The following is a 14,731-nucleotide window of genomic DNA, read 5'->3' on the forward strand; positions in this document are numbered from 1 at the left end:
GGCAAACAAGCAGCTCTCTTCCCTTTCCTCCCCAGCACTTTGAAAACATCTCTGAATGGCTCCTACTTTGTTACTTTGTGGTTCTTTTTAAGCCATCCTGAGATGCAATAGGAATCTAAAACGCTTGCATAAAATTCCTATCTGACCCTCACAACAGTGCTATTCCCTGTCCACGACAACAGAGCAAGCCAATTACTCAAGCAGGTCACTTTTCACAGTCTGGTAAAACACCTGTGTGCCCCAAAATACCTCCATGTTCCAAATGGGAAAGCTAAAGGACTTTCTCAGCAGCCCACCTAGGTTACAAAGCAAACAAAAATCACCAAATATCAAGATCTGTCATAACACTGCCCTAGGCTCAGTCAAGCCACTCATTTACCCTGAGAACAGCATGCACTGAACGCTGACTGGAATCCAGCCAGCGTGCCCACAAAACCTGTGAAGTTCAGGCTCTAAGAGTGGATCTGCCTTCCAGCCTTCTCTCTGCAGCATGTTTTACACTTGCTCAGGCAGGTAATCAGAATCAGTCCCAAAATCTGTGCTCCTGAGTCCCTGTTCTTCTTCCCCCACTACTTCTTCTTCCTGCCCTAAGTGAAAATAAACCCAGAAGGTGAATACTGCTTCCTAGAAAAACTCTGCTTGTACCTGAACAGCTACAGCAGATAGCAAGCTGGGACATGGGGTAGGGGAATGCTTTTGTACCTCAGACTGGAATGACACTCCCCAAGCAGCGAGGTCTCTTAGGTCTGTGCTACCTTCCTCTACAAGCCCTACACAAGATTTTCCAAAACAGTCAGAAAACAAAAGGGTAAAATAGACAGCATATAGGAACTTGCCTGGACAGGTCTATTCCCGAGGAAGTTTAGATCCATGTTCTCGCCAAAAAGGTAGCCCTCGGGGTGAGGGGTGTCAAACTTCTCGCCTCCCATAAAGAAGTGACTTGCAAAGTAGTTTCCTAGAAAAAAAACGAACCACAAAGGAATTAAAAAACAAACCTCTAAATGAGTGCTTCCTAAAGAACAGCTGGTCTGTGCAGTTTTTAATTCACAAGTATAAAAGAGCACAAGACAGAAAATACTTGCTAGTTCACTCCTTCTCTGTACTACTGATGGCCACTGCCAACAGTAGAAGTGGGGCGCGGGGGATCAGCCTAGAATAAATATTACAGCAGAGACAATTCCATTTTAACTTGTTTTCCAGAGAAGAGACAGGGAGCAGTAAGAGTCAGCTCTTTTCAATATTGCTCAGTTCTGATGAATCCCTCTTTTCTCCACCTTCCAGCGTGAAGTCCAGTCCCACAAACACCACCAACGTACTCAGAGAAGGATGAAGCTTCCCCCCTCAGCAAAGCTCTGCACAGCCAGAGGGACTCCCTTTGAGCAAAGTCTGTCTTCCCTCTCCGTTTTTGCTCCCATATCCCAGGGTGAGAACCACGCAAAACCTTTACCGCAAATGCTACAGACTATATACCTTGATGTTGAATTTAATGAATAACATTGACAGTTCTAAGTGCAGAAACATGGATGTCTAGAAGAGATACACCCTGGGACTGACTAAATTGAACTTCAGCTCTGAAAGCTTCACCACACACTTGTTTCGTCTTTAAGGTGATACACTATAGTGCAAAGGTCACCGGGATTCTGGAGCACTGGGTTAACTGCAAAATCAACCAAATCAACTCAGATGTATGAGAGCAACACAAATGTAGCCTCCTCCTAGAAAGACTTCAGGAAAACACTCTCAAATATGAACTTCAGAAAGTTACAATTCCAGAGAAATAAGTATCATGAGAGAACTAAAATAGAAGGCTCCACCCAAGCTGTTTCTCTTGAAGTTTCAGAGTGGGGGTTTTTCATGCGCATGATGAAAGGACTGAGCCAAATGTACATTTTCTTCCCTAGGGGCAATGCATAGACAGCATAAAATTTGTTTTAAAACGAGTCATTACAGAAGCAGTAACTAATCATCTGAATGGTTATGGAGGCATTATGGAAGGATTTGCAGTCCCTATAGCTAGGAGCAAGCATGATTTACTCCAAAATGGAAGGGTTTTCATGAATGGCTCTGTTTTTTCCATTAAGGCTTTTTTCCTTTATGCTCCAAGAAAGGCTCTTCTTACTTTGCACAGATGGTAGTGCTTTAATGACGATGGAAGTGCTCAGCTATTGCTGAGCTCAGCTTATAAGCGTCCAGATGTTTATATTATAGAAACACATCCTTCTTTCCAGAAACAACAATCAACCTCAGCACAGGTCCAGAAGCTACCTAGAATCTGTCCTACAGAATCAGCACAACAAAATGTAGGTGCTCCAAATGACAGGCAACCTTTTCCCGCCCCTCCCAGAAGCAACAAATTAAAAAGCTCATCTGCATATGATCTCCAAGCACAGCTAGCTTGATACAGACTCTCCACCTGAGAGAGGCTGCAGCGGTTTATACTTATACTAAGCTTCAGAACAGTATGACCAAACACTGGGGTTTAGGAACAGATTTCACATTTTATGTGGGTCAAGTAGGATTGTGTTTTGGAGCATTTTATCTAATTAACCGTGAAGACAATGCTTATGCAAGATGTCTCAGCAACGCAGCAGCTGATGATCTGGGATGAGAGTCCAACAGCTCCCTTGTATTCAGTAAACAAGATATCCTGGGGTTCAACTCACCTCAGTAAACCTGTATTCCACAAATTCAGAGCAGAGCTTTTTTGTGGAAGAAGTTCTGCATCCCACATGCAGAGGACACAGAACCCCAGAGCAGGCAAGGACTGCTCACCACCACCGAAACCCTGTGCCTGCAGGGGGCTGGCTGTCCAGGAGAGCATTGCCAGGCAGCCTCACCAGCACCTTGGGATGAAAAGATCTCTCTCATACAACTGGAATGACACTAAAGACACGTAACTGGCACATTCAAAGCAGCTGCCACGCTGTCTTTGCTCCACCAAGAACTACTTTTGGGATCTCTAACAAATTGTTAGGATTTCTCACATACACACTACCCCCTGCAACTGGAAAACTGGAAACCACAGCTTCAATTCTGCGTTCAAACTGAATGCTCCCTTCATCTTCCTGCTAAGTCACCTCCTGCAATGTGAAGGAGTAGGTTTTTTCCCCCAGAGGCACTTCCTTTATGAGGAAACATGAAACGTGGTCAGTGCCAGTCACAAAGAGCATGAGGAAAATCACGTTGAAGACCTCAGAGGGGAATACACTGGTGAGCAGAACACCCCTGGGCTCTGCCAGTGCTGCTACATACAAAAGCCACCACGTATGTAAGGTCTCAACAGCAAAACTAACAAGGACAGCTGCAAACTGTCTTCACAAATTTATAACACAGTTTTTAGCAGCTAAAAAAAGATATTCTATTGCAAGTTTTCAGAAACCAACTGCTACAACAACACCTTAAGTTCAGAGTTCTCAAGGTAAGGCCAAAGTTACGCATTATTCCTCTCAACCACTGTCACAAGCAACTCAGTTGTTAGCCCAAGTTGGAGACAACTTCTGTAAATATCACACCAAGGGCTAAAAGGACAAAGAAATTTCAAGAAGGAAAATATGAGGTATCCTCTTCTCTGGTCTCCGTGACATCCACATATCTAGTGCAAGACTGAAAGGATTTCTAGTGTCTGTAAAAGGCTTGTATGTATTTTCTATGCATTAAAATCCTGCTGCAGCTCCATCTCTAGGTTCTATTTCCAACTCCATTACAAAGAAAGCTTTAGGATTTTAGCCAGACCATCATGCTTCTTAAACCCTGTTCCCACATGGCCCCCCAACCTACAAAACAACCCTGACCTACCTTACACAGGTGTTGCACCAGCTTTACACAGAGCTCTGTAGCTATGGACACAAGGAGGATGCTAAGCACCATCCTCTTCGGCAGGAAAAAAAGCAAAGCAAAGAATCCTTGGATTAAACCTCCACAGAACTGCTACAAACAGAAATCTTCCAGAAAAATGCAGTGACACGCTTAAGAGGAAAGAATCACATACAATTAAACAAGGAATGAATATGTGAAAAATCCCAGTGCAAAGAAAAACTGTGACTTTACTTCCCCAGAGTAAATCAGCACAAAACATAGGAGAGCACTAAATAAAAGACAACACAAATGGGTGACACCGCTAAGGTAAACGTAGTACAAGCAGTGGTTGTAAGAGAAATTGTTGTGGCGGAAAACTTTACAGTGGCTGGCAGAACATCACCGGGCCACCCAGAACTGCTAAGTCTGAACATCAGTTTGTCCCACACAAAACCAAACTGGAACCCAAGGCTTCTCCACAGCGTCAAACACCACCAAACCAGTTAACATTTAGTCCAACATGGTGGTGGGGTTTTATTACCATAAATGCACCAGCATTAAGCACCGGGCTGCTCCAGTCATAACTACTACTCTCTAACCCTAACCCAGCACCCTAATCCTGTGACCATGCAAACCCAACATATGGATGTGATACATGAGTGACACGCTGGCAGGGGACACAGCACCCTACAATGGCCAAGAGCAGAGTCGGCAACACAACTGTAACCCCATCAAAACAAGGGCTGTATCATACAACGTTCATTAATAGAAAGCAATTAGATGCCCATTTAGGCTTCCCAACATTATTAGAATTAACAGGGAAGTGACAGAAATTGAGCCCTTTTTGATTACTCAGCCAGACACGCACCACCACAGCGTGTCAAGGGATGGACTCACAGCACAGTCCTAGACACAGTCTGAGCCCAAACCAGCACCACGGCTGGATGAGGCCATCTTGTCTTCCCCATCACCCATCCCTGTTGGGCCACCATCACGTAGCAAACAGGAACGTGACTCTGAGCAGGGTTAAATATAATCCAGCAAAAAACAAGTAGCAAAAGCAACTGCTTTTGACCCACAGGCGCTCCACTCAAGTGCTCCCGTGTACCTAGGGAGAGGGCAGGAAGGGGAAGCTCCACTCAACGGCAGGTGGTGATGGCTGTCACCAGCAGGGTTGGGCTGAAGCTCCTACAGAACTACAACAGGAATGACAGAGACAACAGCTCTGCTGTGCTTTGCAGAGTGGGTGAGGAATGAAAGCTAGGTCTGAAATACAGGTACATATTTCTGTCTCGATGCTGTGACAGTACACATGGCTTATGAGCTGAGAACAAAGTGATGGACTGGGTATGCTTCTCCTACTTAAAATTGCTCTTTCTTTGATTAAAGCATCATTCCCAAACAATAAAGCAGTTCAGCTTCAGAGAGGAGTAATCCGCCTCCTCTTTTTCCTCCCAGAAACATCCAGGGAATTCTCTTTCAAGAGCCCACTCCAGAGGAGAAAAGCCTTCTCAAGGGCACGTGCTCCCTGCCCTGCTCCACAGTGCAGATGAGCTCACTGGAACAAGAGATGAGCTGACGAAGGAGCTGCGCAAAACACTGGTGCATTGCTCACTGGTTGCTAAAGCAATAGGAGCATCATGAGACTGCATGCGAGAACACGGATCATTTTACTGCTCCAAGCACAGAAGCACAGCAAAGATCATGACTGTTCCTTGCAATTACCCATTTTTAGCTCATTTCACAGGGGCACCAATTCTTCTGTACAAACTGGGCCCTTCTCCAACTGCCTTCCAACTGGTCAGGCATCTGCAATACCAACACAGTCTCCATGAAGCAAGCAAGAAAGGTTAAAAGTTACCAGCTAAGAGGGATCAGAGAAGGGTACTGGGTGCCACCTCACAGCATTTCAGCAGCCTCAGCCCCCCAGATGCAGGAGGGGAAATGCAGATGATCATGCATTGGAGGAACAAGAAGGGCATTTTCAGAGGATTTTTAACTGTAAAACTGCGTATCAGTTGCAACAAAGCTGTTAAACAATCTATCCATGCCTCATTAGGGACTCTGGCTCATAAGGACCAAGGTGGATTCTACAACCACCTGCTCAGTCCTCCACAGAGCACGTGACTGACCCAGCAATAACCACATCGGAAGTCAATAAATAAGAACTGAATACTCACCACTGCATTTGCAACCAGTACGACCTGGTAAAGTGTTCCTTTTCACAGGCAGGCTGACACACTGCTTAAATTATAGTCAGAATACCTGTATTTTGTGTTTATTTCCTCACACAACATGACCCACTTGTGAGGTGGTGTGTTTGCTCAAGAACACAAATCTGCATCCTTCAAACCAATGCCAACCAGACGGCAGCTGACCAGAGCCACAGCAGCTTGCAGACACTCACACCAAGTCAAGATCTACTTAATCCAGATACTCGGAGGGAAAGAACATAAAAGATGACAGACAGCCCTTGGTGCTGCACAGGACTCCAGAGGATGGCTAACCTCAGGTAAAGTCTCTCACCACATCTTCAAGCCTTTCAGGAGTAATCTCTGAGCAGCCAGGAGATTGCCTGCATGTCAGGCTAGCACGCCAGTGCACACATTCAAACATCTGACACAGCTGATGGAAAACTGGCTTCTTCCAGTCAGGCAGTCAGTAGCAGTAGAGCTCACAGCAACAGTGTCAAGTTAGAAATAATTAGCAACCATTTAGCCTAAGAACTTTTTGTACTACTTCAAACTTGCTTCCTAAAATCGAATAAAACTAGACATGCTCACTACCAGTCGTCTTCACTGTCAGGTTTTGTACCAGTCAGAGCCAATCTTTCCAGCCCCAAGACAAACATGCTTAGGATTGCAAGACCAGAAGGAACAGTGTCCTTCTGAACATGCTCCACCTGAAGAAGGCAGCGGGGGGCAGTGGGGGCTGCATTCCTCACAGCCCTTACTGTTCTGCTGTTTAATAACCTTCCTGGATTTTCCATCTTAGAAGTGCTCACAACCTCTATTGCCTAGAATGATCTTGAGCTTGAACAGCTCTTCTCCCTTCCTGAAGTCAAGAGGACCCTTGTTAGATAAACCTGATGAAGGCAAAGAGCAAGGTCTAGCCTAAAGCCAGTATGCTTTCAGGAAGAGCACAGGCAAGTGCAACAGAAAATAAATTAACAAGCATCTAATTGTATCCAAAGCCTTTAAAGGAAATACCAATATTTTTCTTTAATCAGCTGCTTGCAAGCATCAGGTGTTCAGTTTTACAAGGAAGATATGACATGTGGAATGCTCTTTGGCAGCATCTAGGTCAACAGACCCCTTCCAGGAGGCATGTAAACGTACAAACCCAACCTCTCATGTGTGACAGGGTTACCTTGGCAAGCACGTTGGCTAAAACCCAGCACACTGTTAAATTCTAGTCTGGCTAATTACAACAGTACAGAAACAACAGGATGATGATTTGAAAGAAGCAGTTTAATGTTCATTGCATATGGTGGTTATAATTAATCCAGTCCATACCTAAAATCCCATCCAAGTGTCAACAGAAAGCAGGTGCAACCTCTAGGCTGTAAGAAAATTGCCAGCAGGGCCCATGGTACCATAGCTACAGCTCAGCAGGCAGCTCACATCCTCCCAGTTCCCCACAGTGGGAAAACACCCCAGCCACCCAAGGGACGCACAAAGTCCTACTGTAACCTAGCAGTGACACTTGCCTTTCCTAGCAGCCCAAGAAAGTAACTCCCACCCCCCCTAGGTTACATTTTCTCTAAGAACCAACAAAGCTGAAGAATTTTTCTGGGCAGGTTCCCCCCTTCCATCTCCTCCACACCACCATTCTTGCTGAAGGCCAACCTGCAACAAGACAAGGTGTAATGATGGCAGGACGGCCTTCTCCACCTGAGAAGATCTTGCACCCCCTTCAAACAAAACAGGGAGGCCTGGCTCCCTCCATCACACAGCCCTGAGGATGTCACAGCCAGCAAGTCACCAGACACACACAGAACTTGAGCCTCTGAACAAAAAGGCTATGCTACACCTGTACCCAAGAACAAGGGAACCCAAACTGCAGCTCTGCAAATTTTTTAGCCTGCCTGGCAAAGCCCTAGCAGAATAGAAACTAAAAATATTTGTAAGTGAATGGATATGGTAGGAGAAAAGATAATCTGAATTTCCCTGATGACTTGTTTTGTGAGAAGAAAAAATAAACTCTTTAAACAAGTTAAATCAGGCCAATCTCAAGAGCCAGTCTAAGCCAAGGTGAGTCAGGGGCTCAACCCAGCTCCACAAAAGTGACACTGCTGACAACTCTCTTACGCTTTCAGAACATTTCCCTTTGGAAAACAAACACCCATACAGGCCATGTCAGTCCAACGGCTCTGAGGTGAGAACCCTTGCCATTTTAAGGAGCTGTCATGTGGGAATTTTTCCATTCTACATTCCACCAGATTGGATTTTTCTTCCGTATCCCCACCGAACTCCGCTGTCACTTCCTCTGTACCAGCAGGAGATGCCCCACTTGCCGCACACCGACGACTCGCAGTCCCGTTTCTAGAGCGCAGAAGCGAAGCCTGGCTCGCCTCCATGACCCACCCGGACCGAGGGCAGCGGCGGCCGGGCCGCGGGCACTGACGCCGGGATGGGCAGGCTGCTGAAGCGTTACTCGGGGCACCCGGCCCTGCTGCACCCTCACCCTTCAACCGGACAGGGCGCCGAGGCGGCCCCGTACCACAGGTACCGCCCGGGCGGACAGACCGGCCGCCCCCCGCAGGGAGGCCCCGAAGCCGGCCGGGCCGGGCCCCGAGCACAGCCAGCGCCGGCCCCGTGCCCCGCGGGGGCCCTCCCGCAGCCCCTTCCCCCGGGCTCCCCGCGGCCTGGCCGCCCCGGGACCACCCCCCGCTACACCTGTCCCCCTCAGGGAGGCATCGGGCCCGGCGCAGGCCCGTCCCCCGTCCGCGGCGCTGAGGAGAGCGGCCCCGCGGCCCTCACCGGACTTGGGCGGGTAGCGGTAGGCCGAGTTGGCCTGGATGTCGATGTCCTCCACGCCCGCGATGCGCCGGCTGAGCAGGGAGCCCATGGCGGCCGGGCCCGGGGACGCAGAGCTGCGCGGCGGCGAGCGGCCCGCACCGCACCGCACCCGCACCCGCACCCACGGCGGCGGCGCGCGGCACGCCGGGAGAGCGAGACCGCCCGCCCCGCACTACAACTCCCGTCAGGCACCGCGACGGCGCATACCACCACCTCTGAGCGGTGGGGGGGGGGTGGGGGGGTGGGGGTGGGGGTGAGGAGGTGGAGGCGCCCCACTGTCTCCCCCTGGGCGCAGCCTGCGCTCTGCCGGCAGGGGGCGCTGCCACGCGGGGCGGGGCACGGCACCGGGCACCGAGCTGCCGTGCCCTGCACCGGGCTGTGCAAGGAGAACACCTGGGGATACACCTGGGACAAGGAAACCCTTGGGAGCTTGCACAGGGATGCACAGGGACGCACAGGGACACACTGCAGAAGAACACTCTGCACAGGGATGCACAGGGAGGATCCAGAGGGACACGCTGCACAGGGATGCGCCGGGATGCACAGGGAGGACGCGCAGGGACACCGCACAGGGATGCATCCTGCAAAAGGTGCAAAGGCAAAGCAGGGAGAAGGAATTACACTGACGGCATCTGGCTGGCGCAGCTCAGCCTCAGCAGACAGTTTTGCTGAGCCCAGGGAAAGATTAACCTGCTGGTAGCTGTTTTGCAGAAGAGCTTTGGGCAGCAATACCACAATCATTCCCATCAGCCTCCCTTCCCACTGGCTGGGGAGGGCAGGACATGGTGCCGGGGATGCATCCCCAGGCATGGCTGGTCCCTGCTGGGATGGAGTATGCAGGGACCAGTGTGGGACCAGCTGCGGTAGCCACACACCTCCCAGGATGTTTGGCATGGGGCTTCGTTACCTGGGCCAATTCTGTCAGAGGTGGTACCTGCTGCTGGCTGAGGCTCGCTGCCAGCAGAAGAGGCAGATGGTTGGCCTCCCCAGCTGCAGGACCGTGTGATGCTCACATGGGGAAACCTCTCCTGGGTTCCTCCTCTTGGAGATAATCCACCCAGAGAAGCGAGCAGAGGCGTCTGAGGTTCAGACATGAGGGTACATCAAAGCGGGGAAAGACTGAAGGCTGTCTTGCATGCCTGACAGGAGGATAGTGTGGAAGAAGAGGTACAAAAGAGCCCCCACCAATGTCCCAGCACTGATCCCTGTCCCCTCTGGCACCAAGGTCTTGCAAAGGCGCAGGGAAAAGCCGCCCAGGCTTGGCTTGTTAAGGGAGGCACCTTTCTGCACACATGCTACAGACAGGTTCATGTTGCAAAGGAGCGGGGGACGCAAATTCCCAGCAGTGGAGCTGGGGATCCCCGGGAAACACGAAGGAGATAAAGTTGCACATGCAAAATCTCTTAAACCGGCCTTGGGAGCAGGGACCAGGGTGCAGGGAGACAGGATGCTGCAGGGAGCCCAGCTGGCCCGCACAGGAGGATTTTATGATAGTGAGTGAGCAGGCAGGAGGTGGAATTTGCTGGCTGTAAACACAAACTAAAACAAGCCCGGTGGGAATAAGCAAACAAACCCAAGGGGACACACACTTCTTGGCTAGTTATTACCCCTGCAGTTGTGGTGGCCACCCTGAGCACAGCAGCTCTGCATTGGTGGGGCCAAACAAGGCACCGGCTGTGGGGGAACGGGTACTGGGGGTGAGGAGAGAGCAGGATTGGACCTTGCTCTGCTGTGTCCTCCAGTGCAGCAGGGCCACCAGGACAGGGAAAAGCCAGGGAACTAGCAATGGCCACGTCCTGCCAGCAAACCACAGAAGTCAGGAACATTGCAGTTGGCACAAGGGAGATCTGGCCTCTGCCTGGCAGCGTCCTGGCAATAACCATGCCTGAGTGCTGCCCACTGCATCCCTCAGGATGGTGCTGGCACCCAGAGCTATGGCATCTGTTGCTCAACCAGCCTCTCCATGCAAGAGTTTCTCATGACAGAAATTGCACAGAGTGAGGAATGGAGCCTGCTGACCGGCAAAGCAATGCCTGCCCTGTGTGTGCTGCCCAGAGCACATCCCAGCTGCTCCCTGCCTGCAGGGGCAGCTCAGAGATGCTCCTCAGTGCTGCGAACAAGCGCCCAGGCAGTGCCCTGGTAGCAACGGGCTGATGCAAGCAGTTTGTGTGCCACCAGCAGCCCTGAACCCAGCAGGGTGAGCCTCTACACCCCCATGGCCTCACCATGCACACCAGCAGCCAACGTGGGGCTCGGCACAGGAGCAGACGAGCACAGCAAGGCTGAGTGGCTCCATCTCCCTGTGCTGTGCTAGGAACCAGTTGGAGCAAAGCAGAGCTGTGTTTGCACCATGTGGCAGGGCAAGGAGGGGAATTTGCAGAGGGACAGAAGACGAGGGTCCCTCTCCCTTCCCTCCTGCATCCTGAGTGCTAAGAGCATCCTGCCTTCCCCAGCCCAAGGAGGTGCCTAGAGGCAATGGCTCCAAAGCTGTCCCCTGAGCTTTTTTGGGGGACAGAAGCAGCCACCCGCACTGCTCACCCGGAGCCCAGCACCATACGGGTTAAGCGGGGAAACCAAGAGGAGAGCCGTGTCCCGGCAAGCAGCAGGGCATTGGCACTGCCAGCACCGGGGCTGCCCGGGAAGCGGCCGCGGCAGGAGGTTTTTGTTCGTGCAAAACCTCCACCAGCGGGAAGGCCCCTCCCGGGCCACACAGCTCTCCGGAGCTTGGAGGAAGTGGTCGGGCCCCGGAGGGGGTTATTGTCATCTGGGAGGGCAGGGGCTTTTGCTGAAGAATCTCTCCCTCAGGGCCCTGCTCGGTGAGACCTATGTGACAGACAACGACAATAGCAGCGGCATGCCAGGGATGGGTTCAGCCCTTTCGCTCCAAACGCCAGGGCCCAGAGCGAGCGGAGCTGCAGGGCAGCACCTTCAGTGGCCGGCAGCTCCTTTCCCCCCACCCGGCCCAGGGGATGTGGGCACTGGCACACACAAAGGCAGGATATTGCACCACTCGCCTTCTCCGGCCCTGGCAGGAGCCGCTGCCAGCAGCACGGAGGAAGGACACTGGGTGACTCGGGGCTGGAGCTGCTGCCAGCAGCAGGGCAGGGAGCCGGGCTGCCCTGCCAGCCCACGCGTGGGGATCCAGCAGCACCACAACGGGTCCCGTGGGCCGGAGGAGCAGCAGACCCCCAGCCTGCGGCATGGTAGCTGCAAGAAGCAGCGATAGCCTCACAAACCCAGGGGGTGCCACCAGGCGGGGGTTTTGCCCCTTCACCTCCAAGCTCCCTGCGACTTACTTCCCTGGTGTGTGGTGCTGCCAGCCCTGGGCCCTGCCTGCACTGTGCTGAGATAGAAGGAGAAGAAGGCCACGAAGGCAAGAGGCCCTCCCTGACATCCCCCAGAAGGATGAAAACACTGCCATGAAGTACAAGGGAGCCTGAGACCCCGGGTGCCATTGTTGTGTGGAGCAAGAGCAGCCAAGGTGGGAAGGGCCAGGGTGAGACTGAGCCAGGGCTCCTGCGCCTGGGACCCTGCAGAACCCCAGGGGTGGTGAGGAGGCCTCAGCTCCCGTGCTACCTTCCAGCGCAGCCTTCTTTCCTGGTGAATCCTGCAAAATCCATCCAGGAAAGGTGAGCCTGGAGCCGTTCTCTGGCACAACCTGGAGAAGAGCAGGAGGATAGAGGAGGGATCTTTTGGATGTGAGCCCACCTCCTCTGCCAGCTCTCAGGGCTCGCTGCTGGTCCATTTGCACACTCACTGTCACCAAGGCCCTGTCACTATGTCCCAGACCAGGCATCCACTGAATCCTGTAAAACACAGATCAAAAAGGAGCGGACTTCAGTTACCAGAACATAACCCTGGGAAACACGACTCCACAGAGCTCCACCAGCCTGGTGATAAGGCAGACGGGCTGGAGGGACACCCACCCTGCCACTGCCATACACATTTCTCCAGCTACCACAACCTGCCCTTTAGGGGTCTCCTTCGACACCTCTGCCAGGGAGGCAGCTACCAGCACACTCGTGTAAACAAAGAATTATGTCTGTCTGCAAACCTTCCACTCAACCAAGCAGCTCATCCAAAGTCCAGCTGCTCAGGGGTTTATTACCCAGTGAAGCAAGTTGCTTTGTCTCAGTTGTCCCCTCCCTGGTGCTGTGACTTGCTTTGTTTGTCGGGTACTCACAGAACAACAAGGTTCAGGAGCCCTGGAGACTACATGCAGTTATTCCTCAGCAGAAGGAGTGGCAAGCCCATGAACTTTGCCTCCCTAAACGCTGCCCTGCTCCAAAGGGCTTGCAACCCTCCCCAAAAGCTCTGATGGGCCAGGGCCAGCCCTTCTCCCTTCAACATCAAACTGCAACGTTTCTAAAAAAATCTGGTTCTCTCTGATTAAAATAATCCTTCAGAGGGTTTGTTTTTCCAGCTGTATTTACACCTTGCTCACTACAGTCCTCCTCTTGCAGCTTTCCTCGTGGCGTTGTCTCAACCTTGTAAAAAAGACTGGTCACCTCTTAATGCATCCCACAGCCACCACTGTACAGCTGTGCTCTCACTTTGATTTAGGCAGTGACATATAAAGGAAGAAAGCCCCTTGGCCCTGGTATCCTCCAAGGCCTGGACTACTTTGCATGGTTACCAAAGGAGACGTTGAAGATGGTTACCAGGTGGTCAGTTCTGGACAACACCGGGGCAACTTGCATCCCAAAAGCGGAGGTTGCAAATCCCTCAGGTCAAACGCGTGACCTGCCTGAGCTTCAGCCTTCAGCCATTAATCCTCACGGCTCAGAAATATCCGCAGCCATACACAAACACCAGCCAGGGTCAGAGGTGTTAGCGAACACACCGCTCGCGGCAGGGCTAAGCCCCCACACAAATTGCAGGAAAGAGCTCAGAATCGCTCAGGAAAGGTGGAGGCTGGTGGCCTTTGTGGGCCTTGTGGAGCCCAGTGGTTCCCTTCTCCTCAGCCCGCTTCTCCCAGCTTTCCTACCCCCCCCCCCCCCAGCCACTCAGCCGCGTGTCCATGCCTGTTTATCGTTTCCTGGCACTTAGCCACAGCCCCGTGCCCGCTCCGGGCGCTGTGGCACAGCCCTGTGCCTGCCTGGCCACAGGCTCCCATCTCCTCTGGCAATGCCCTGCTCCCAAAGGAGCCTTTCATGGCACTGGGAGCCCCCCAGCACCTTCCAGAACCTTCCTCCACTGCCAGCTCGCCTCTTACGCCTTGGCAGCCACGCCAGCAGGGCGCAGGGCTGCACTCGGGCTAAGGGAGCGTGGACAGCAGGCCTGCAAAGGGGACGGGGTGAGCCCCCCATCTTTTATTAGCGCTGCTGGAGGGCGCTAGGATAGGCCCGGGGCCTAAGGGCCGCGCCCCCCCCCCCTCGCCTCAGGGCGCGGGGGCTGTGAGGCAGCGGCAGCCCGGGCTTGAGGCAGCTGCGAGCCGAGGGGCCCCCGAAATGCCCCCCGGCGGGGCGCGGGGGTGGCACCGTAGGGCCTGCAGCCAGTGCAGGGGGCCAAAGGGCAGCGGCGGCCCCGCCGCGACCGTTCCCCCCCCGCCCCGCCACGGCCGCTCCCCGCACGTCAACAGGAAACCGCACGCGGCCGACTGTAAACACCGCCCGCGCCCCCCCCCGCGCCACCGCCCACATGACCCTCCCCGCCCCGGCCGCGGCCCGCCCCCGCCGCCCTCTCATTGGGGGCAGCGGTGTTGTTGACCATATACGGTCAGGTACTACCAAGCCGCGTGCGGCGGTTGGCCGGCGTGGCGCGTCACTCAAAGAGCGCCGAAGCCCGGAGGCCGCTCCGCAAACAAAGCGGGGGGCGCTGGGAGTTGTGGTCCGGGCGGCGCTGGGGCGGTGCTGGGGCGGCGCGGCCAGGAACTACAACTCCCAGGAGCGCCCCGCGCCGCGCCCCGCCCCGCC

The 14,731-nt window shown here is 53.1% G+C and overlaps 1 protein-coding gene across 4 annotated transcripts in view; it reads right to left on the reverse strand.

Annotated features, from left to right (window-relative positions):
* The window catches only part of MGRN1 (mahogunin ring finger 1), a 55,387-nt gene extending 46,412 nt beyond the window's left edge, over positions 1-8,975 (reverse strand). For 2 of the 4 annotated variants that reach the window (XM_056336385.1, XM_056336387.1), the window contains exons 1-2: positions 8,778-8,975; positions 837-955 (exon numbers count right to left, since the gene is read on the reverse strand). In XM_056336385.1, the coding sequence (XP_056192360.1) occupies positions 837-955; positions 8,778-8,865 (207 nt within the window). In that variant the 5' untranslated portion in view covers positions 8,866-8,975. The remainder of the gene's footprint in view (positions 1-836; positions 956-8,777) is intronic. The other 2 variants (XM_056336386.1, XM_056336388.1) reach the window with 1 other exon arrangement.
* Between the last annotated feature and the right edge of the window lie 5,756 nt (positions 8,976-14,731).

This window comes from Falco biarmicus, chromosome 4, assembly GCF_023638135.1.
Source record: "Falco biarmicus isolate bFalBia1 chromosome 4, bFalBia1.pri, whole genome shotgun sequence".
In the NCBI taxonomy this organism is placed as follows: Eukaryota; Metazoa; Chordata; class Aves; order Falconiformes; family Falconidae; genus Falco; species Falco biarmicus.